Source organism: Schistocerca piceifrons, chromosome 10 (genome assembly GCF_021461385.2).
Source record: "Schistocerca piceifrons isolate TAMUIC-IGC-003096 chromosome 10, iqSchPice1.1, whole genome shotgun sequence".
Lineage (NCBI taxonomy): Eukaryota > Metazoa > Arthropoda > Insecta > Orthoptera > Acrididae > Schistocerca > Schistocerca piceifrons.
The window spans coordinates 49,662,066-49,684,782 of NC_060147.1; the positions used below are offsets into that span (position 1 = coordinate 49,662,066).

General features: G+C 41.4%; 1 protein-coding gene across 4 annotated transcripts in view; it reads right to left on the minus strand.

Moving 5' to 3' along the window:
- Nucleotides 1–22,717, minus strand: part of LOC124718963 (F-box/LRR-repeat protein 7-like) — a 130,362-nt gene that overhangs the window by 8,393 nt on the left and 99,252 nt on the right. For all 4 annotated transcript variants that reach the window (XM_047244629.1, XM_047244631.1, XM_047244630.1 and 1 more), the window contains one exon: nt 22,485–22,664. In XM_047244629.1, the coding sequence (XP_047100585.1) occupies nt 22,485–22,664 (180 nt within the window). The remainder of the gene's footprint in view (nt 1–22,484; nt 22,665–22,717) is intronic.

Genomic DNA, 22,717 nt, shown 5'->3' on the forward strand with positions numbered 1-22,717 from the left:
CAGTTCAAAACCACATCCGACCATCCCAATTTAGGTTTCCTGTGATTCCCCTAAATCGCTTCAGGTAAATGCTGGGATGCTTCCTTCGAAACGGCACAGTGAACTACCTTCCCCATCTTTCCCTAACCTGACAGGATCACTGGTGTTGCTGTTTGGTCCCCTCCCCCAAATCAACCAACCAACCACCTTTTGCCCAGCATAGTGCAGCAGCTCATTGTGGCATGGACTCAAGTCACTGAAAGTCTGCAGCCGAAACACTGAGCTATGCTCCCTCTATAGTCATCCATGTTAGCAAAAGTGTTGCCGGTGCACGATGTTGTGCATGAACTGACCTCTCAATTGTGTCTCATAAATGATTGACGGGATTCGTGTCAGGTGATCTGGGTGGCCGAACCATTCACTCAAATTGTCCAAAATGTTCTTCAAACTGATCTCTAACCACTGTGGCCCGGTGACACAGCGCCCCGTCTTCTGCATAAATTCCACTGTCGTTTGGGGATGTGAAGTCCACGAATGGCTGCAACTGTCTCCAACTAGCTGAACATAACCATTTCCAGTCAATCTACATCTACGTTATTACTCTGCTATTCACAATAAAATGCCTAGCAGAAGGTTCAATCAACCACCTTCATGCTGTCTCTCTACCGTTCCACTCTCGAATGGCACGCAGGAAAAACGAACACTTAAATTTTTCCGGGCGAGCTCTGATTTCTCTTATTTTATCATGATGATTATTTCTACCTATGTAGGTGGGTGCCAACAGAATGTTTTTGCAATCGGAGGAGAAAACTGGTGATTCAAATTTCATGAGAAGACCCCGAAAAATGCCTTTGTTTTAATGATTGCCACTCCAATTCACGTATCCTGTCTGTGACACTATCTCCCCTATTTCGCAATAGTACAAAACGAGCTGCCCTTCTTTGTACTTTTTCGATGTCATCCGTCAGTCCCACCTGATGCGGATCCCACACCGCACAGCAGTACTCCAGAATAGGACGGACAAGTGTAGTGTAAGCAGTCTCTTTGGTAAACCTGCTGCACCTTCTAAGTGTTCTGCCAATGAATCGCAGTCTTTGCTTTGCTCTACCCACAATATTATCTATGTGATCGTTCCAATATACGTTATTTGTAATTGTAATTCCTAAGTATTTAGTTGAATTTATAGCCCTCAGATCTGTGTGACTTATCGCGTAGTCAAAATTTAGCTGATTTCTTTTAGTACTCACGTGAATAACTTCACACTTTTCTTTATTCAGGGTCAATTGCCACTTTTCGCATCATTCAGATATCTTATATAAATAATTCTGCAAGTCGTTTTGATCATCTGATGACTTTACAAGATGGTAAATGACAGCATCATCTGCAAACAATCTATGATGGCTACTCAGATTGTCTCCTATGTCATTAATATAGATCTGGAACAATAGAGGGCCCATAACACTTCCTTGGGGAATGCCAGTTATTACTTCTGTTTTACTCAAATGAACGGTTCAGTTGAATCAGAGGACCAAACCCGTTCCAGTAACACACGATTATGGAGCCACCACTGGCTTGCAAAGTGCCTTTTTGAGAATTTGGATCCACGGCTTTTTAGTGCCTGCACCACATTCAAGCCCTACCATCAGTTTTTACCAATTGAAACCGAGACTCATCTGACCGGGCCAGAGCTTTCCAGCTGTCCATACACTTGTGTCGGTCATCCACTGCCTCAGCCCATTAATGCCAAATTTTGCCACACTGTCCTAACGGATACATTCACCTTACGTCCCACATTGATTTCTGTGGTTACTTCACACTGTGTCGCACATCTGTTATCACTGACTGTACAGTGAGGCACCTTGTACTTGAGTGCCCTTATTTTAATCCGCTACGTGCCCATTTACAGCTGTCGCCCGATATATCTTCCCTTTCAGCAGATGACACGAGCTCAGCCGATCGCATCCTCAAGTTTATCAGTGTCAGTGAGATGACATCCATCATTTGAAGCTCTTTTTTGGGAAAACAAACCCTCTCCAATGGTAGTTTTCTAAGATTTCATTCTGTTTTTAGTTTCCTTCCTTTACGAGTTTCGCTCCTATTGCTGTTGATTTAACATTCGGTTTTTTTACCCTTCCCTAAGCCTAAGTTTCTCCCGGGATAAGGAGAACCCTCTACTAAGCCAACGACCTTCTAGAGGGCGGATGAGCTGGTAGAGCAAGGGCACCCTCTTGTCCTTGGAGTGAGAAATCACTCCTAAAGACGGAAGAATCACCAAGGGTGGTCAACGGCATAGGATGCTGAAGGCAACGGGAAACCACAGCATTAAAGATCCAATGGATATCCCCAGGAAAACTCATCATGGCAGGGTTCAATGTCAAATTATCCGGAGTTTCAACTCCCCCACTCGGATCTCCGGGGGGGAGAGCCTTGAACAATGCCACAAGTAAATACAAAAATAATGCAACAATAGCAACTTGGAATGTAAGATCATTATACCAACCAGGCAAAGTAAATAATGTTATACAAGAAATGAAACGCCTAAAAATTAACATTTTGGGTGTAAGTGAAACAAGATGGCCTGACTCAGGAGAAATGACCATTGACAACATGAAAGTATATTACTCGGGAAATTCTGATAGCCAGCACAGGAATGGGGTAGGAATAATTTTAGATGAGTATGCTAGTAAATCTGTCAAAAGCATTTTACCAATCTCAGATAGAGTAATCAGTCTACATTTACAAACGAAACAAACAAATATTAATTTAATCCAAATCTATGCTCCAACAGCCGACAAAGACCAAGAAGAAATAGGAAAATTTTATGAAGAATTGACACAAGCAATAGGAACCTCAAAAAGCAGAGACATTATTATCATCATGGGAGATTTTAATGCCAAAATAGGTGAAGGAAGTGAAGGTGATCTTATTGGACCTTTTGGTTTAGGAACAAGAAATGAAAGAGGAGATTTGCTGTCACAATTTTGCCAGGAAAACAATCTGTCTATTACAAACACATTTTTTAAACTCCCTAAACGAAGACTTTATACTTGGAAATCACCAAGAGACTGTAATGAAGAAGTTTGCAGAAATCAAATTGATTTCATACTTATAAACAAGAGGTACAAAAATTCTATTCATGGTGTGAAAACATATCCAGGAGCTGATATATTTTCTGATCATAACCTTTTAGTAGCAAAGTTCCATGTGAAACTGAAAGCCATACAAAAGAAACAAAAGAAGGACTATATAAATACAACTATTCTAAGAGACCCCTTGACTAAACAAAAGACTTCTGAAGAGATTAATAAGGAATTAGTTAGGATAAAGAATAATCAAACAGAAGACATTGATGGCAAATGGGAACTTATAAAAGACACATTAAATAATGCATGTAAAAACACAATGGCGACCAAACACGACAACATGAAAAAGAAGTGGATGACAGAGAAGATATTACAATTGATGGAACAAAGAAGAATACTTAAAAATAGAGATGAAAGTGAGTATAAAAGATTACATGCAGAAATACGAAAAGAAACACGGCGAGCAAAAGAAGAATGGTACAAGGAACAATGCTCTGAAATTGAGAGTTATGAAACAAGACATGATAGTTTCAACTTACACAAAAAAGTTAAAGATTTAGCTGGACTTAATAAAAAGAAAAGTACAAGTTTATTGTTAGATAAAAATGACAAAATAATTCCTGATGTTAAAGGTAAACTGGACAGGTGGACAGAATATGTCAAAGAACTATTTGAAGATACAAGAAAAGATCAAAAATTTTATAACAACATGATCGGAGAACGAGGACCAAGCATATCGAAAGAAGAAATATTACATGTTATCAACAAATCAAAGACAGGAAAAGCCCCTGGACCGGATAAGATACCAAATGACATCCTGAAACTCATAGGAATAGACCATATAGATATATTTGTACAATTGTTTAATGATATTTATAATTCGGGAATTATTCCTAGGGATTGGTTGACATCTACCTTTGTTACATTACCCAAAAAGGCTAATGCCAAAACTTGTAATGATCACCGTACAATAAGCTTAATGAGTCACACCTTAAAGATATTTCTAAAAGTTATACACAAACGAATATACAAAAAAGTAGAAGAAGGTATAAGTGAAACACAATTCGGTTTTAGAAGTTCCCTCGGTACAAGAGAAGCATTGTTTGCTTTTAACATATTAGCGCAACGATGTATGGAGGTTAACCAGCCACTATATGTGTGCTTCCTGGATTATAATAAAGCATTTGACAAAGTTCGTCATGATCATCTCATAGAATTGTTAGAAAAGAAAACACTTGATAAGAAAGACATCCGCATTATATATAACCTCTACTACAATCAAACCGCAACCGTGAAGGTAGAAAATGAGTTATCGAATGATATAGAAATAAAGAGGGGTGTGAGACAAGGTTGCGTTCTCTCACCCTTATTGTTTAATATGTATTCAGAAGACATAATCCAGGCAGCTCTATCAGATGAAATAGCTGGCATTAAAGTGAATGGGCTAAACATTAACAATGTTAGGTTTGCTGATGACACTGCACTACTAGCTGGAAACCTCAAAGATCTACAATTACTTCTTGACAAAGTCGCAGAAAAAAGTGAAGAATTTGGCTTGACTCTTAACGTAAGCAAGACTAAGTTCATGGTGATATCTAAAATACACCAACAAGAAAATCTTACAATCAATAGGGAAAGAGTCGATCAAGTACGTAAATTTAAATATCTCGGAACAATTGTAAATGAGGAGATTGAAAGCTCAGAAGAAATTAAATCGAGAATAGGACAGGCCAGAAGTATCTTTAATAAGATGAAAAATGCATTCTGTTCGAGAGACATTTGTTTAAACACAAAAATGAGGTTGCTAAGATGCTATGTATTCTCAAAATTATTATACGGAATGGAAGCGTGGACATTGAAAAAGAAGGACATGAACAGTTTAGAAGCTTTTGAAATGTGGGCATATAGAAGAATACTTAGAATTAGTTGGGTGTCGAGGATTACTAATCAAGATGTCCTAAGAAGAATGGGAAAGGAAAAAGAATTAATTAAAATTATTAAAGTAAGGAAGCTACAATATTTAGGCCATGTTATTAGGGGAGTAAATTACAAAATATTGCAAATAATACTAGAAGGGAAAATTTGTGGGAAGAGAACGAGGGGTAGAAGACGGACATCCTGGATTGACAATTTAAAAAATTGGTACAACTGTTCAACGTCAGAACTCCTTAGATCAGCCAAATCAAGATCAGAAATTGCCATGATGACAGCCAACCTTCTTAGAGGAGATGGCACATGAAGAAGAAGAAGCCACAGAATGGGCGCTTATGACCAGAGCAGTTTTGTGCCCTAAAACTATTTTAAAAAATTCTATGCAAATGTCGCTGCCCTCGGTTGTTAAGTGAAGGTGAAGGTGAAGTTAAGTGAAGTGAGGTTGTTAAGTGAAGGTTCACAATATATATAAATGACCTAGTAGATAGTGTCGGAAGTCCCATGCGGCTTTTCGCGGATGATGCTGTAGTATACAGAGAAGTTGCAGCATTAGAAAATTGTAGCGAAATGCAGGAAGATCTGCAGCGGATAGACACTTGGTGCAGGGAGTGGCAACTGACCCTTAACATAGGCAAATGTAACGTGTTGCGAATACATAGAAAGGAGGATCCTTTATTGTATGATTATATGATAGTGGAACAAACACTGGTAGCAGTTACTTCTGTAAAATATCTGGGAGTATGCTGCGGAACGATTTGAAGTGGAATGATCATATAAAATTAATTGTTGGTAAGGCGGGTACCAGGTTGAGATTCATTGGGAGAGTGCTTAGAAAATGTAGTCCATCAACAAAGGAGGTGGCTTACAAAACACTCGTTCGACCTATACTTGAGTATTGCTCATCGGTGTGCGATCCGTGCCAGGTCGGGTTGACGGAGGAGATAGAGAAGATCCAAAGAAGAGCGACGCGTTTCGTCACAGGGTTATTTGGTAACCGTGATAGCGTTACGGAGATGTTTAACAAACTCAAGTGGCAGACTCTGCAAGAGAGGCGCTCTGCATCGCGGTGTAGCTTGCTTGCCAGGTTTCGAGAGGGTGCATTTCTGGATGAAGTATCGAATATATTGCTTCCCCCTACTTATACCTCCCGAGGAGATCACAAATGTAAAATTAGAGAGATTAGAGCGCGCACGGAGGCTTTCAGACAGTCATTCTTCCCGTGAACCATACGCGACTGGAACAGCAAAGGGAGGTAATGACAGTGGCACGTAAAGTGCCCTCCGCCACACACCGTTGGGTGGCTTGCGGAGTATAAATGTAGATGTAGATGTAGATGTAGATGAAGGCCATCACTTTAGCTTTTTGAAAATACTACACACACAGTGTTCTCAGAAAATCATAGTTGAAGAGATGGAGTGAAAATTCGGGTGGAAGCACACTACGTGACAGTCAGGACCTAGGCTGCGGAAGGTGTCAGATCGAGTTGTCGGCCAACGGCCACAGTACGGATTAGCGCAAGGATTCTGCCCCGATCACCTCACTGCTGGTTCCAGCTGGTGAACATTCCACAGCTCTGGCACAGAAGGGATTGTTAATGTAGATTTTCTGTGTCCGCAGCAAGTGCTTTCCAATGGCAGCAGTCACCATCCAATTTGCATTTCGTGTTACCTTCCAGCTTTGTAGTTGACAATCACTGTCAACGAATTAGTTTCAGACAGATTGTAGTAGTATAATTAATGACGGAATTGGAGTTAATTTTCCACGCACTCTCCGGGTTTGATAGCCATATGTCATTACACACAATTTATTTAATTATACAATAACTTGGATGTAATCTAAGATCTTTAAATCAATTCATGTCCAATGCCATTCCCTTTTGGTGTAGTAAATTTATAGTTACAGTCATTTGTTATTCCAGTAGATATTTTTACCTTGTTCATATCAATGATTTATGTTGGACTTTATGGGATTTATTTTGGACAGTTGTAATCATGACAACTTCAGCTTCACTGCTAAAGGCCACAATCACATGAGTAAACTTTCTGTTCCATATCATTCTACAGTAGCATAACTTAATGGTGGTTCTGTGCTGTAGGATATTCTGAACCAGGAGCGAGAGGCTACAGGTGGGGTAGGGAAAAGGAAGGGGATGGCCATCTTGTGTTGGTATCTGAATGGGAAGCTTCTCCTTTCGGAGAAGGCCACAGTTTCACAAGTGACTAGAATATGAAAACACAAAGTACCACTGCACGGCACTGTAAAAGGGATTACATATCATAGTGTCACTGGTAACCTGGCTTATTACGAGGGTAATCCCAAAAGTAAGGTCTCCTATTTTTTTTTTATAAGTACATAGACCTGTTTATTTCTACAATGAACAATGAACATTTAGCTATTTTTTGACATAATCACCATTTCTGTCCATGCATTTTTGTAGACGCTGTGGCAGTTTTTGTATGCCCGTGTCATACAAGCTCACCTCCATGCTGTTCAGAAAGTTACGAACCTCTTCTTTCACCTCGTCACCACCCAAGTTTCGTCACCCGTGACAACTGAGTCCAGAAAGTTTTCCTGTTTGGCTGCAAGGCGGTGAAGAAATGCATGGGAAGCATCAATTTGTTGCCGCATGTGGTCCTCAGCACGCGTGGCACCCATCTTGTGCACACCTTCCGGTGGTTCAATGTTTCTGATAAAATTCTGTGAGCGGTGCTTCGGTAAACCTCAGGAACCAACGTGCAGAGATCGTCCAGGGTGATCCGCCGATCTTCACGCATGCTTTGCTTAACCTTCAACATTGTCTCCTCAGAAATTTATGGTCTCCCACTCCTTTGTTCGTCATGAATTTCAGTCCGACCAGCTGCAAACTCTCTACAGCACTTAGGAACATTTTTGACATCCATGCACAACTCACCATACACTTCCGTCAATTGGCAATAGATTTCAATCGGCGCAGTGCCCTCAAACCGAATAACTGTGCGCAATTCGCACTTGGTGGTAACATCCAACGGGAGCTCCATTCTCAATGACTGCCAAGCCAAGACTGAGCACCTCAGAGCGGTGTGCACATGTTTACACACAGAGCGTGAAGCACTCTTCATAACAGTGTGACCAACTGCCACACAAACAGAGTTCTGTACTTATAAAAAAGTAGGAGACCTTACTTTTGGATTTACCCTCATAGTTGTGTCAATATTTGCAATGCGACATTCGTCATCGGCTGTCCCGGTAAACTCCCGTGTAGCACAATGCACTGCAGGTGGACTAGACCGACCCACTGTCGTCTAAAATTCTGGGTACCTGTTCGATAGTAAATGAATTACCAGGATGGAACGTGTACGAAGAGGGATGCAATTCACTTGCACAACTTGCCGATTGGAAGTGGGAGGCTCTGTCTTGTTCACTAAGTATTTGCTAATTGCAGACTGTGAATTTGGCTTGTCCCTCTTCTCACATACCCCAGCTGGTGACTATGCCAAAACTACTACAGAAGAAGATTATATTACATTAGGATTGGACTCTAGCCAGAGATGTTTTGTGGCACATAAAATGGTTTGAGTTTAATGACCTGTGTACCACACTTTCAGATACTATAATTTGTTTTGACCTATCAGGGTGATCCAAGAGATGGCTCCCTACAGATTTCCTTGACTTTGAACAATGCTTGCAGACAGCACCTCACTGGGTTACTTGGTTTCACTCAAGCAATCAAAGTTTAGTTTAAGATCACTACAGGGTAATCAGTCTAATTTGGTTGCTACTGCATACATCACATTTTACTACAGCCATCACGTGCATTGGGTGTTAGTGTTTCCCATGCCATGCCATGCCATGCCATGCCATTCCATTCCATATGTTACTTGGAAATAGTTGTGTTTATACTGCTTATGGGTTATGCACACTTCTTTTTCAACCCTCCGACAGTCGCGCATGTATCTGTGAGATACATGACCTACTTTTTCTCTAATATTACCGCAATGAACAGTGGTAACGGTTTGCTGGCCCACGACATCTTGTGTCATACCTTTCTTATTGCTTCACAGGAATTTCAGTCTTATCCCGATACTGACAATGTCATAAATGAGTCAGGTGTGGGAACGTGTACCCTCAGATACAGCGCGCCTACTCGGGTAACGCTTTGTCGCCGCTAATGACTGCAGCTGTTACATTGTTTGCAGCGTACGCAAGTCGCCAGTTGCGTTGTTGTCTTCTAAATGAAGCAACGTTTCGTTGTAGCTACGTGTACTGTCTTTCAAAATGAGTAAACGATATGATCTAGAAAATCCTAAGGATTTGGAAGAAGTACATTGCCTTCTTCTCGACAACGAGGTATCCGTTGAAGATGAAGATGATCTTGCAGAAACTGATTTAGAAACCGAAGATATACTCGAAACATGATCTGTAGACTCAGACACAGATCATGAATTTGATGAAGAGGAAAATAACGAAGCGCAGGAAACTGATGAACATTACTATTTTGGTGAGTAGAAAAGACAATAAATATGCTTTCAGATGTAATAACAGTATCTAATAATGGTGTAATGTACTTATTTTTTTATTTTAGGTAAGGATGGAACTAAATGGAGGAAAGTTCCTTGGAAAGCAACACAGACATGGCCTCATAATATACTAACCAAACTGCCTTGGGTAGTTGGAGACGCAAAGAAAATGGTAACTGAAATTGACTGCTGGAGCCTATTCATCAGTAATGATATCCTAGATCTTATTGTGGTCAACACTAACAGGCGTATAGCTGATCTAAAGGGAAACGTTGCTCGCGAGAGTGACTGCAAGGACACAGACGCAATAGAAATAAAAGCCTTTCTTGCCTTGTTATACCCTGCTGGTGTGTTCCGTGGTGGGCGACAGAATGTTCACGACTTCTGTACAGCACATGACCTTGGTCTGAATATTTTTAGAATGACCATGTCTGAAAAATGTTTCCTGTTCCTAATAAGATGTGTTTGTTTTGATGATGGAGCCACAAGACAAGAACGGCGCAAGACAGACAAATTAGCAGCCATGTGTTTGAATAACTGCAAGATACATTACTCCCTCGGTCAGAACGTCACAGTTGATGAGCAGCTACCAGCATTTCGAGGCCGGTGTGGATTTCGCCAGTTCATACCATCCAAACCATCTAAATATGGCATCAAAATTTTCTGCCTATGTGATGTCAAGCTTTATTATACTTACAACATGGAAATATATTGTGGATTACAACAAGAAGGACCCTTTCAGAATAGCAACTCCGCCAAATAAGTAGTTCTGAGACTTGCCGAACCAATATATGGGACGGGTAGAAACATTACAGCAGATAACTGGTTCACTAGTTTGGAGTTAGTAAGAGAACTGCATAAAAGGAGACTGTCATTTGTAGGCACAATTAGCAAAAACAAGTAGGAACTGCCATCGAATTTTGTAGCACCAAAAAGTAGACAGCAATATGATAGCATATTTGGCTACAGCAAGAATGAAACCCTTGTGTCGTATGTCCCGATAAAAGGGAAAACTGTAGTCCTCCTTTCAAGTATACATGTATCGTCAAGTGAGGTTTCAGAAGGTTTAGAGAAAAAACCAGCAATTATTCTACACTATAATGACACCAAATCTGGAGTTGATGTAGTTGACAAACTCCGTGCTACCTACAATGTAGCTAGGTCAACAAGAAGATGGCCTATGGTGATTTTTTTCCACCCGTTGAACACTGCAGGCATCAACTCAAGAGTAATTTTCTTGGGCAACAAGAATAAAAAATACTCAAATCGGCGCGAGTACCTCAAAACTTTGGCTCTGACTCTACTGCGAGATCATCTCAAAAGAAGAGCTCTTATTATGACTCTACCTGATGATAAAGTCAATGCTAGTAAAGTACAAACCTAAAGGAAAAGAGCAAGAAAACGCTGAACAATTCTTGGAATCAGAAAACAAGAAAAGAAAAAGGTGCCAGTCATGCTACAGGGAGACAAAAAAGACTTGTCTCAGCAAGTATACATGTGAAAAATGCGGTACACATCTTTGTTTGCAAAAGCACGCGAAAATAATTTGTGAACAATGTCTTTCTATAGAGGGCAATCAGTAAAAAGAGACATGCTTTGATTGGTTTAATAATTTATTTGTATCTATAATAAAATCAATTTTTAAAGGAATTTCATGTACTTCTCCATTACAAAATGTCAAATATTTCTGATAATTTGAAAGTGTAATGAGCCTGATGTTCATTTCTGTATTTGTAAAATCTGTAACAATAAAGGTAACTCCAATTTATAACAAAAAGAAAAGAATAATAACCTGTAAACAAACAAAAAACCACAAAAATTGTCGCATGTATCCACGAGATACATCGCGACTAGTGGCGTCATGAAAGTTGACGCGCCTGCTGGAGGGTTAAAAAGAAGTTATTACTTTGTATTTGTTGCCCTGTGTGGAGATGATGCAGTTACCTATAACTAAGTATAGTCTGAAAGAACCTGCATAAATATTCAGTCAGATCTCAATGTAATTTCAAAGTGGTGCAGATTAGCAACTTGCTTTAAATGATCAGCAATGTAAAATTTTTCACTTTGCAAAATGAAACAAACTTAGTATACTATGACTATAATATCAATGAGTCACTGGTGGAATTGGCCAACTCTTTAACACTTCATAGGGATATGAAATGAAATGATCACATAGGGTCAGTTGTGACTAACAATGGTCATAGAATTCAGTTTACTGGTAGAATACGGGGGAAGTGCAATCAGTCAACAATGGAGGTTGCTTAAGAATCACATGCACGACCAGTTCCAGAATACTGCTCAAGCTTGTGGGACCCGTACCACATAGTACTAACAAAGTTTCAAGAAGTGGCTTTAAACGATGATTCACGGAATATACCACAATCCCCTATGTATCGCTTACACAGTGAATAGTGAGGATAAGATTAGAATAATTACTGCAAGCACAGAGGCATGCAAACAATCATTCTTTCCACACTCCATTCGCGAATGGAATGGGAAAAAAATCGCAATAACTGGTACAATGGGTTGTACTCTCTGCTACGAACTTCACAGTTGGTTGCACAGTATAGATGTATCTACAGATGTAGTGATTTAATGTGCACATCCCCTTCAGAGGATGTTACTTACACATACTGTCATTATTGATATCTTTGCTAGATATTAATGGCAGTTTTTGAGATGACCAATATTACACATTACTCAATATGATGGTGAAGAAGCTCTCTATGTAACAGATGGCCGGTTAACTACAGATGAGTGCACATAGATATATGTATCAGAAGCAACTTTATTAGGAAGGAGTGAAGACAGCTGCTAATTTATTGTATTAATGAAAACAGCTGTGGCAGTCTGTGTAATTTATGTATGAATATTTTCCTGTGTCATGAAATGTCAAATATTGGCAGGGACACGAAAAAAATCATTTTAATTTTTGCCACATTTGGTGTTGCTCTTTCCAGAGTCCGGTTGCATTGTTTGCCATTCTCTGTGCTACTTTTTGCCAAATTCATAGTGACTTTTTGGCAAATTCGACGCTCTTTTTCTGCCAAATTTATTTTCTTGTTACTTGCACTGTTGTCTTTTTTGCCAATTTCCATGTTTTTTGCCTCGTCCATGTTTTTTTCCGATTTTGGTGTCATCTTTTGTGGATTTTGGTGTCTTTTGTGCCAAATTCAGTACTATTTTTTGCAAGATCAAGTGTTTCTTTTCATAAATTAGGTGCAATGTTTGGGTCAAATTTGGTGTTTTTTGCCAATATCACTTTTTCTTTTTGCCAATTTCAGTGCTATTTTTGATGTCACATCATACTTTGTTACACATAACATTAACGATCATTTCAAGGCTATACACAAAGCTCAAACTTGAGGATAAAAAGAAGGCAAAATGCGATTTCAACATTCAATAATTTTGAGTTGTGAATATTGGTGAATTGTTATCCTCAGATTTATAACATTTTTATAAACAGAAAAATTAAAAATTTCATGACATTTCCCAAATTTGCATTATTGTTTTTACTAAATTCACCTGTCCCTAAATATTGGTCGTCAGGATTTGCGATATTAAGGTAATATATGTTAACAGGGCATTCTGTGCATTAATCACTCATTTTATTGCTCCCACTACCTATCAGTGTAACAGAGCTTCCTTCTTGGTACACCCTCATGGCCTTTTTAAATTTTTTTCCTTGTGCAACAGGGAACTACTATCTCTGACACACTGTAAACAATCTGTGCTTTTATCATTCTTTTCTATTTCCATTTTCTTCCTTCCAGCTCATCTCCTAATGTCACCCTATTATTTCTTGCTCCTCTTCCAATCGATCCAGTAGACCTCCACATTGACTGATTATGCACTATTGTCTTATGTTTTCAAGGCATGTCACTGCCACATTTGACAAGAACGTTGAGAGGATATTGCTTGATGTTAGGGAGACTGACATTTCTTAAATTCCAGATAATCATTACCATACAGGGTGAGTCAGGAGGTTTTCCGGAGGGTATTCCTTAGGTTATTTGAAACAAAAACTGTAAACAAAGTAATGGGATCAGATCCATAATTACGGAGTTACAGTAATTGAAAAACTCGGGAAAATGGCAGAAAACTTTTATTGTAGGATTTCACTAACAAAAATACACATAATAATTAATTTAAACAATTCTGTAGCAGTCTCTTGCATTCAGAGTGGATTTAAAGCAAGTGTTCAAAATTTCCTCCCTGCATTTGAAGACAAAGATTTGTAATGGAGTGAACCATTCGAGTGGCATTTCATTATTTCACATGCTTGTTCCTTATTGACGTTGCTGCATCGAAAATACGTTGTATCAATTCTTCTCGTGTTTGCACCTTAACTTCGTACACGATGTCTTTCATCCACCCCCAGATGCAGTAATGTAGGGGTGTTAAATCTGGGGATCTGGCAGGCCAGTTGATAGGGGCCCTGCGACCTGTCCATCGATGTGGGAATTGCTGATTAAGATGTTACCACATGGTGGAAATGTGCAGGTGCCCCGACATGTTGGACGTACATGTGGCGTCATGTTTACAGAGGAACATCTTCAAGAAGCTGCAGCAAGTCTTCTCGTAAAGTTACCGCACATCTTACCATTTAAATTTCCCAGGAGAATAAACGGCCCCAGTAACTGGTCACACACAAAACCACACCAGAAAATGACACAGAATCTGCACTGAAACTGAGATACTACCGTGGCATGGGAATTTTCGTCTGCCCAGACATGCATGTTATGCATATTGTTGATGCCATCTCCTGTAAATGTCGACTGAACATTATGAAGTGATAGAGCTGCTGATTTCCATCTAACCAGTGACAAATGTGCAAACAGTTGGCATAATCATGGCTCTAAATGGCGAATGTTCTGCACATGAAAAGGATACAGTCCATTCTCGTGAAGAATCCAACACACCTTAGATTGTGAAATGTTTAGTAGGGTAGCTAGGCGTCTTGTACTTGAACGAGGACTGCGCTCTACTGAATTAAGGATGTTTTCCTCTTCTTGAACATCACAATGTCTTTCAGAGTGAATACGAATACTGTGAAGAGTACCAGTCTCTAGCAATGTTTGATATGTTCCAGTAAATGTTTTGGCACTCAGAATCCTACAATTAGGATACCAACGGTGATATTCAGCAACAGCAGTTTTCCCATTACCATCAAAGAAATACCACAAAGATAAGAGAGATTAGGGCTCGTACAGAGGCATATAGGCAGTCATTTTTCCCTCGTTCTGTTTGGGAGTGGAACAGGGAGAGAAGATGCTAGTTGTGGTATGAGGTACCCTCTGCCACGCACCGTATGGTGGATTGCAGAGTATGTATGTAGATGTAGATGTAGAATGCTGACAAATGGAGTCTGCTTGCTTCATGACAACGCTCGGCCTCACACAGCGCTCCGCCATACAGTCCAGACCTTGCGCCCACCGACTTCCATGTCTTCCGTTACCTAAAGCCACAGCTTGGTGGAAAATCATTCCGCGATGATGAAGAGATCAAAGATGAAGTTGAAATGTGGTTCCGACAACAGGCAACAACCTTCTATGACTGTGGGATACAAAAGCTTGTGCACCGACTTAACAAATGTTTGGATAACGGGGGTGATTATGTCGAAAAATGACAAACAATCCAATTAATAAGATGTAACTGACATTTTCTAAATAAATGTTCTATTTAAGGACTGCGAGCCATTGTATCTTTACTTTTTGAAATGCCCTTATATATTGATGTGTGCAGCACAGAAACATGAATCACAAAACAGCATTCACACCAGCTTTTGAGCACTTGCTCTCTTTCTAGCAATAGTACACACATTCATGGACACAGACATCCAAACGTACATTCCCATTGCCACAGCAAGACTGACTATTGAAAGCAGGTGTCTGAGCTGATGGTGGCAATGGAGGCTGTGGACGGGGGGAGGATATGGAAGGACACAAGGATGGATTAGGGGGAAAGAGGCTGGTCTTTGGACAGATGACTCCACACAGCTACACAAGAAGATGAAAATAGTACAGAGGGTGCAGCAAACAGAGGTGAAGGAAGGCAAAGGAAAAGGGGGGAGGGAAGAAGGAAAAGGGGAGGGGTAGACAGAGAGGTGAAAATGAATAATAAAGAGGGAGAAAGAGAAGCGGGAGGTGGGGATATATGTGAGAGAGACAGAGAGAGAGAGAATGCTCACATGGAGGGGGGCACGAAGTGGTGGGAGAATGCAGTGGATGATCTGGACAGAGGAAAGGTGAGGGCACAACAGAGAATGGAATAGGCAAGGCAAGCTGAGGTAGTGGGTAGAGGTTAGCAGAGGCTAAGGCCAGGGCGATCGCGATAGTGTAGAATGTATCAGAGAGACAATTCCCATCTGTGCCGTTCACATAAACTTGTGCTGGAAGGGAGTATCCAAATGACCCACACAGTAAAGCAGCTGTCAAAGTGATTTGTGGTGTGGCGTGCAGTGTGTTTGGAAACTGGATGGTCTAGAATGAGATTTTCACTCCTTTGCAACGGAGTGTGTGCTGATATGAAACTTCCTGGTAGATTAAAACTCTGTGCCGGACCGAGATTCGAACTCCAGGACCTTTGCCTTTTGCGGGCAAGTGCTCCACCACCTGCCCGCGAAAGGCAAAGATCACGAGTTGGAGTCTTGGATGGTCTAGTTTGTGGTTTGCCACAGTTTGGTGGTGACCATTCACGCAAGTAGACAAATGGTTAGTTGTCATGACCACATAAAACACTGTACACAAATTGCGGCATAGCTGATATGTAACGTGGCAACTTTCACAAGTGGCCCTGCCTTTTACTGGGTAGGAGATGCCTGTGATTGGATTGTGATCGTAGGTGGTAGGTCCATGTATGGGACAGGTCTTGCATCTGGGCCTACCACACACAAATGCTCTGTGGGGTGTAGCATTTGGAGGAGGATTTGAGGAGGGATGGACACATATATTCTGTAGACATAGTGGGCAATGGAACATTACTCAGCGCTATGTGGGTAGGATATAGTGAAAGATATCCTTCATCTCAAAGCACAATGAGAGGTAGTCGAAGCCATGACAGAGGATGCAGCCAAGCTTTTCGAGGCCGGTAACACTAGGTGATCAGAGGAGTGAGTAAAGAGTAAAGAGAATGTAAGACGACAGATAAGATTTCGAAATGCAACAGTGACAATAACAAACGTAATTGTAGGGTTCAAAGTTTTTTGTTTGTGCATTCACTTTGTATTCACCTTCCCTTTTTACTGTAATTTACCATACTATTTTATCCTGCCTATATATACTCAATAATACGTAACTTACTTCCAAACCATAACCAAAAAAATTTTTTACCACTTTCAAGACTACCGCTGCTATAAAATCCACTGTTCCCAGTTTACAAACATTTCTTGTGTAACCTCATGAATACTATTTCACAGCTTCAGTTCCATTCACCTATTAAACAACCATTTCGGCTAGTTCTAACAACTTTCGCTTTATTTCCATTCCCGTTTTTCCCACATAATCGATCATTTTTTTAGCAGCTTCCCACAGGTTTTAACATTATTATTTCTACGTCAGACAACTGTTAGCCTCATTTTCATAATCTGCCACCACATAACCAGTCCTTTTAATACATTTACAATAACCAGTCCTTTTAATACATTTACACGCAGTTTTTTTTTTAATTTTCCTGAATTTCTCCACCCTTTAACGTGTTTTGGAGGCAACACAACTACCTAACCTTTGTGCACATCATTGTTTACCAACCTAAGTTCACCACAGGATCAACATAGCTCAGCTTTAACCAACACTTTTTCGACTCTTTTCACACCAGAACTCCAGTTGCTTTCTAGTTCACCTTTATCTCTTCCCATATATTTTTATTTTCACTTTATCCTCATGTTACACTTTCCACCTTCTAATACCATGTCACCCTCACAACATCGCCACAATGACCCCATTAAGTTTTATTTACATTCCCTCTGCAAACATTCCTTCGCCCTAGCCAGATTACGCTCCCATATTTTATTTACTCAGGCTTGTCTGACATTTGGCATTACCTCCAAAGGCCTCACACTAAAAGTTCCCATCTCTGGCTGTAACCCTTCTTTCCATCAGTCACTATACCAGTTCCAAACTGAACAATCCAAAGCCCTCACCCGCCTACTCCTTCACCTACACATCAACTCAGCCAATGAACACACCCGTCAACTCCTATCCCTAATCAAAGTCCTCAATCTTTCCTCTCCCACATCCACACTGGCGGTTGAGAGCATCCTCCTACAGGCCAGACGCAAATTGGAACAGCATGCCACCCTCCATCTCAAAAAACTATCGTCTCCTGGTTTCCCACCTCTGGAGAGGCAACTCACTCACTCTCCACAACCTTTCCAACAAACCTCAACTTCCTCTCATTGCACACAAACCCAGTCTCTCCCAACTACTCAATCTCCCACTTCCAGCTCCACTTCCACCAAAACCTCAAAATTCTAAACAACACAGTCTGGAACCACAACACCCCAATTCAGCAGTTAACCTTTCCTTCAAAACTCTCTCCCAATCTGAAACCTCTGTCCTATCCAAAGGCCTCACCTTCAGCCCCACTCCCAGATTCAACCAAACAGCCCTCGTCAAAGATTTACTGTCCTACACTCTTAGTCTCTGCTGGAAATATCACTCTGACACGAAGAAAAATAATCCTAATCCTACTCCTAATGATCCAACTCCCCAAGACACTATCCAACCTGAACCCTGCCTGGAACAGTTCCGTCCTCCGTCACAGTGGGACCCACCTCCTCTCCCTCAAAATCACCCTCTCCAAACCTTATACTATTTTCTCACTTCCAGCCTTGCCTCTCAATCTTTCTTGAAAAACCTTAATCCTACTCCCAACATCACCACAGCTGAAGCCCAGGCTATCCGTGATCTGAAGGCTCACCGATCCATCGTCATTCTTCCGACTGACAAGGATTCCACAACCGTGGTACTTGATCGTCGGGAGTAAGTGGCTGAGGGACTGCGTCAGCTTTCAGACAACACTACATACAAAGTTTGCCAAGGTAATCCCATTCCTGATGGCCAGGCAGAGCTTCAAGGAATGCTCAGAACCTTAGGCCCCCTACAATACCTATCACCTGACTCCATCAACCTCCTGACCAGACCGACACCCTGTACCCCTACCTTCTACCTACTTCCTAAAATTCGCAACCCAAACATCCCGGCTGCTCCATTGTAGCTGGTTACCAAGCACCCACAGAACAAATCTCTGCCTACGTAGATCAACAACTTCAACCCATTACATGTAGTCTCCCATCCTTCATCAAAGACACCAACCACTTTCTCGAACGCCTGGAATCCTTACCCAATCTGTTGCCGCAGAAACCATCCTTGTAACCGTTGATGCCACTTCCTTATACACAAATATCCCACACGTCCAGGGCCTCGCTGCGATGGAGCACTTCCTTTCACGCCCATCACCTGCTACCCTACCTAAAACCTCTTTCCTCATTACCTTAGCCAGCTTCATCCTAACCCACAACTTCTTCACTTTTGAAGGCCAGACATACCAACAATTAAAGGGAACAGCCATGGGTACCAGGATATGGCCCCCTCGTATGCCAACCTATTTACGGGTCGCTTAGAAGAAGCCTTCTTGATTACCCAAGCCTGCCAACCCAAAGTTTGGTACAGATTTACTGATGACATCTCCATGATCTGGGCTCACAGTGAAGAACAACTCTAGAATTTCCTCTCCAACCTCCTTTGGTTCCATCAGATTCAACTGATCCTACTCCAAATCCCATGCCACTTTCCTCGAAGTTGTCCTCCATCTGTGCAATGGCCAGCTTCACACATCCGTCCACATCAAACCCACCAAAAAGCAACAGTACCTCCATTATGACAGCTGCCACCCATTCCATATCAAACGGTCCCTTCCCTACAGCTTAGGTCTTCATGGCAAACGAATCTGCTCCAGTCCTGAATCCCTGAACCATTACACCAATAACCTGGAAACAGCTTTCACATCCCGCGACTACCCTCCTGACCTGGTACAGAAGCAAATAACCAGAGCTACTTCCTCATCCCCTAAAACCCAGAACCTCCCACAGAAGAACCCCAAAAGCGCCCCACTTGAGACAGGGTACTTTCCAGGACTGGATCAGACACTGAATGTGGCTCTCCAGCAGGGATACGACTTCCTCAAATCCTGCCCTGAAATGAGATCCATCCTTCATGAAATCCTCCCCACTCCACCAAGAGTGTCTTTCCGCCATCCATTTAACCTTCGTAACCTTATAGTTCGTCCCTATGAAATCCCGAAACCACCTTCCCTACCCTCTGGTTCCTACCCTTGTAACCGCCCTCAGTGTAAAACCTATCCTATGCACCCCCCCACCACCACCTACTCCAGTCCTGCAACCCGGAAGGTGTACACGATCAAAGGCAGAGCCACGTGTGAAAGCACCCACGTGATTTACCAACTGACCTGCCTACACTGTGAAGCTTTCTATGTGGGAATGACCAGCAACAAACTGTCCATTCGCATGAATGGACACAGGCAGACAGTGTTTGTTGGTAATGAGGATCACCCTGTGGCTAAACACGCCTCGGTGCACGGCCAGCACATCTTGGCACAGTGTTACACTGTCGGGGTTATCTGGATACTTCCCACTAACACCAACCTATCCGAACTCCGGAGATGGGAACTTGCCCTTCAATATATTCTCTCTTCCCGTCACCCACTATGCCTCAACCTCCACTAATTTCAAGTTGCCGCCCCTCGTACATCACCTGTCATTCAACAACATCTTTGCCTCTGTACTTCCGCCTCGACTGACATCTCTGCCCAAGCTCTTTGCCTTTACATATGTCTGCTTGTGTCTGTATATATCTGTGTGTGTGTGTGTGTGTGTGTGTGTGTGTGTGTGTGTGTGTGGGCGCGTGCGCGCCAGCGAGCAAGCAAGAGTGTATACCTGTCCTTTCCCCCCTTCCCCCCCCCCCCCCCCTAAGGTAAGTCTTTCTGCTCCTGGGACCAAGAGGAAGATGGAGAGACAGGTGGCTGAAAGGAGTAGAGGAATGCATCCAGAAGAAAGGAGAAGACTGGACCAAGATGAAGACAGAGAGATGGTGGCAAAACAGAAGACGATGGAGATGCCTATGTTCTATACAGACCCAGCCAGAGGCTGGAAACTGTCCAAAATGACGATAATGATGATGATGATGACTGTGAGCAGATCATTCTTGGGATATTCTACAGAAAGTGTCTTCCACAGCTGCTTGTGCCTCATTACTGCATAACTTTACTCTTTCCACACCTGTCAATGTTATCCTTCACCACTCAGGTTTACAGAGTGTGATTTGCAGTAGAATTGATGAATGACGGTGCTAATGGAGGGACGCAGGAAAGATATTGAGGCAAAAATTAAGTGTAGTAAGTCATATGATTTTGATCACATATCAACAAATTACAGCACAGAATTACTAGCTAGTATCTACCTTTAAGAAGTGAAATGAGTAGTACTGCTAACAGACACATGTAAAAGAAAGACTGAGAGACTTGCTAGCTTTTGGAACTAACAGTTCCTTTGTCAGAGATGAGATATTGGTAGGTTGGTAGAGGTTACAGAGGAAAGGCTAGCCTGTAAGACCCCATGATGCAAGGACTGTCGAGTACGAAAGGAAAGGTTTGTTCTATAGTGGAGGTTGTTTTGCTGATTATCATTCAATGTCTGTGTGAATGTATACAACGTTTTAGTACCTTTCATGTAAATTTTTATGATGCACTAGCTTCATTTCTTCAATAAAAAGGCACTGAAACACAAAGACACAGAACACTTTCAATTGACACTGGTTATATGAAAAATTGTGTTGAATAGAGTAAAAAAGCAGTGTGTTGGCAAGCAGTGGCAGAGGCGATTAAATGGGTAGACTGTAATGAAGTTAAAACAGCATAGCCCGCACACCTCGATAGTTCGATACTTCACCTTGAAATTGTGTGGGAGTATGCATGAAGCATTCTGCTCCGAATTTTGTCATAATCCTACTCCAATTAGGATTACACAGACAATGATTTAATTTACAGACTACCGTGTTGACAGCCACTGCCCACAGTATCTCAGTAAGACCAGAACTTAGAAGCATTGTGTGAGAACTTTCTACTATACCCCTGATTTCACGTTCAGCTTCACCATTCTGTTCTGATGTATGTGGCAAACTGATTTCATAGATAATACCTGCCCTCTTGAAATGATTATGAACTAGACCATAAACAAACGCTGTTCAATTGTCAATACTAGTAAATTTACATCTACTCCTTAATAAATCAAAGTCTCTAAAATGTTATGAATATAATAGAGGGAAACATTCCACGTGGGAAAAATATAACTAAAAATAAAGATGTTGTAACTTACCAAACGAAAGCATTGGTATGTTGATAGGAGACAATAAAAAACACACACAAACACACACGCAAATTTCGAGCTTTCGCAAACCAAGGTTGCTTCATCAGGAAAGAGGGAAGGAGAGGGAAAGACGAAAGGATGTGGGTTTTAAGGGAGAGGGTAAAGAGTCATTCCAATCCCGGGAGAGGAAAGACATACCTTACACACACACACCCACACACACACACACACACACACACACACACACACACACACACACACACACACACACAAAGGATGGATATGTGTGTGTGCGCGAGAGTGTATACCAGTCCTTTTTTCCCCCTAAGGTAAGTCTTTCCACTCCCGGGATTGGAATGGCTCCTTACCCTCTCCCTTAAAACCCACATCCTTTTGTCTTTCCCTCTCCTTCCCTCTTTCTTGATGAAGCAACCTTGGGTCGCGAAAGCTCAAAATTTGTGTGTGTGTGTGTGTTTGTGTGTATTTTATTGTCTCCTATCAACATACCAACGCTTTCGTTTGGTAAGTTACAGCATCTCTATTTTTAGATATATTTTTCTCTAAAATATTAAACGCATGCATTCAGGCATTCAGTGAATGATGATTACTCACATTTCTAAATGTTTCAGAAGGTAGATCTCGCTAAGTGCTTCGTCGGTAATAAGTGCTGACTTACTTAACCTCAGTTCACACAGATTAGGACAGCCCTGTGAAATGGTAAGCACTGTCTCATTCTGGAGGTTGGCGGCACCTTGCAACTGCAGCCGTCGGAGCTGTGTTAGACATCCGGGCCTGCAATTATAAAGAAGAAAGATATGTAACAGAGCTTTGGGTAAGACTGTATA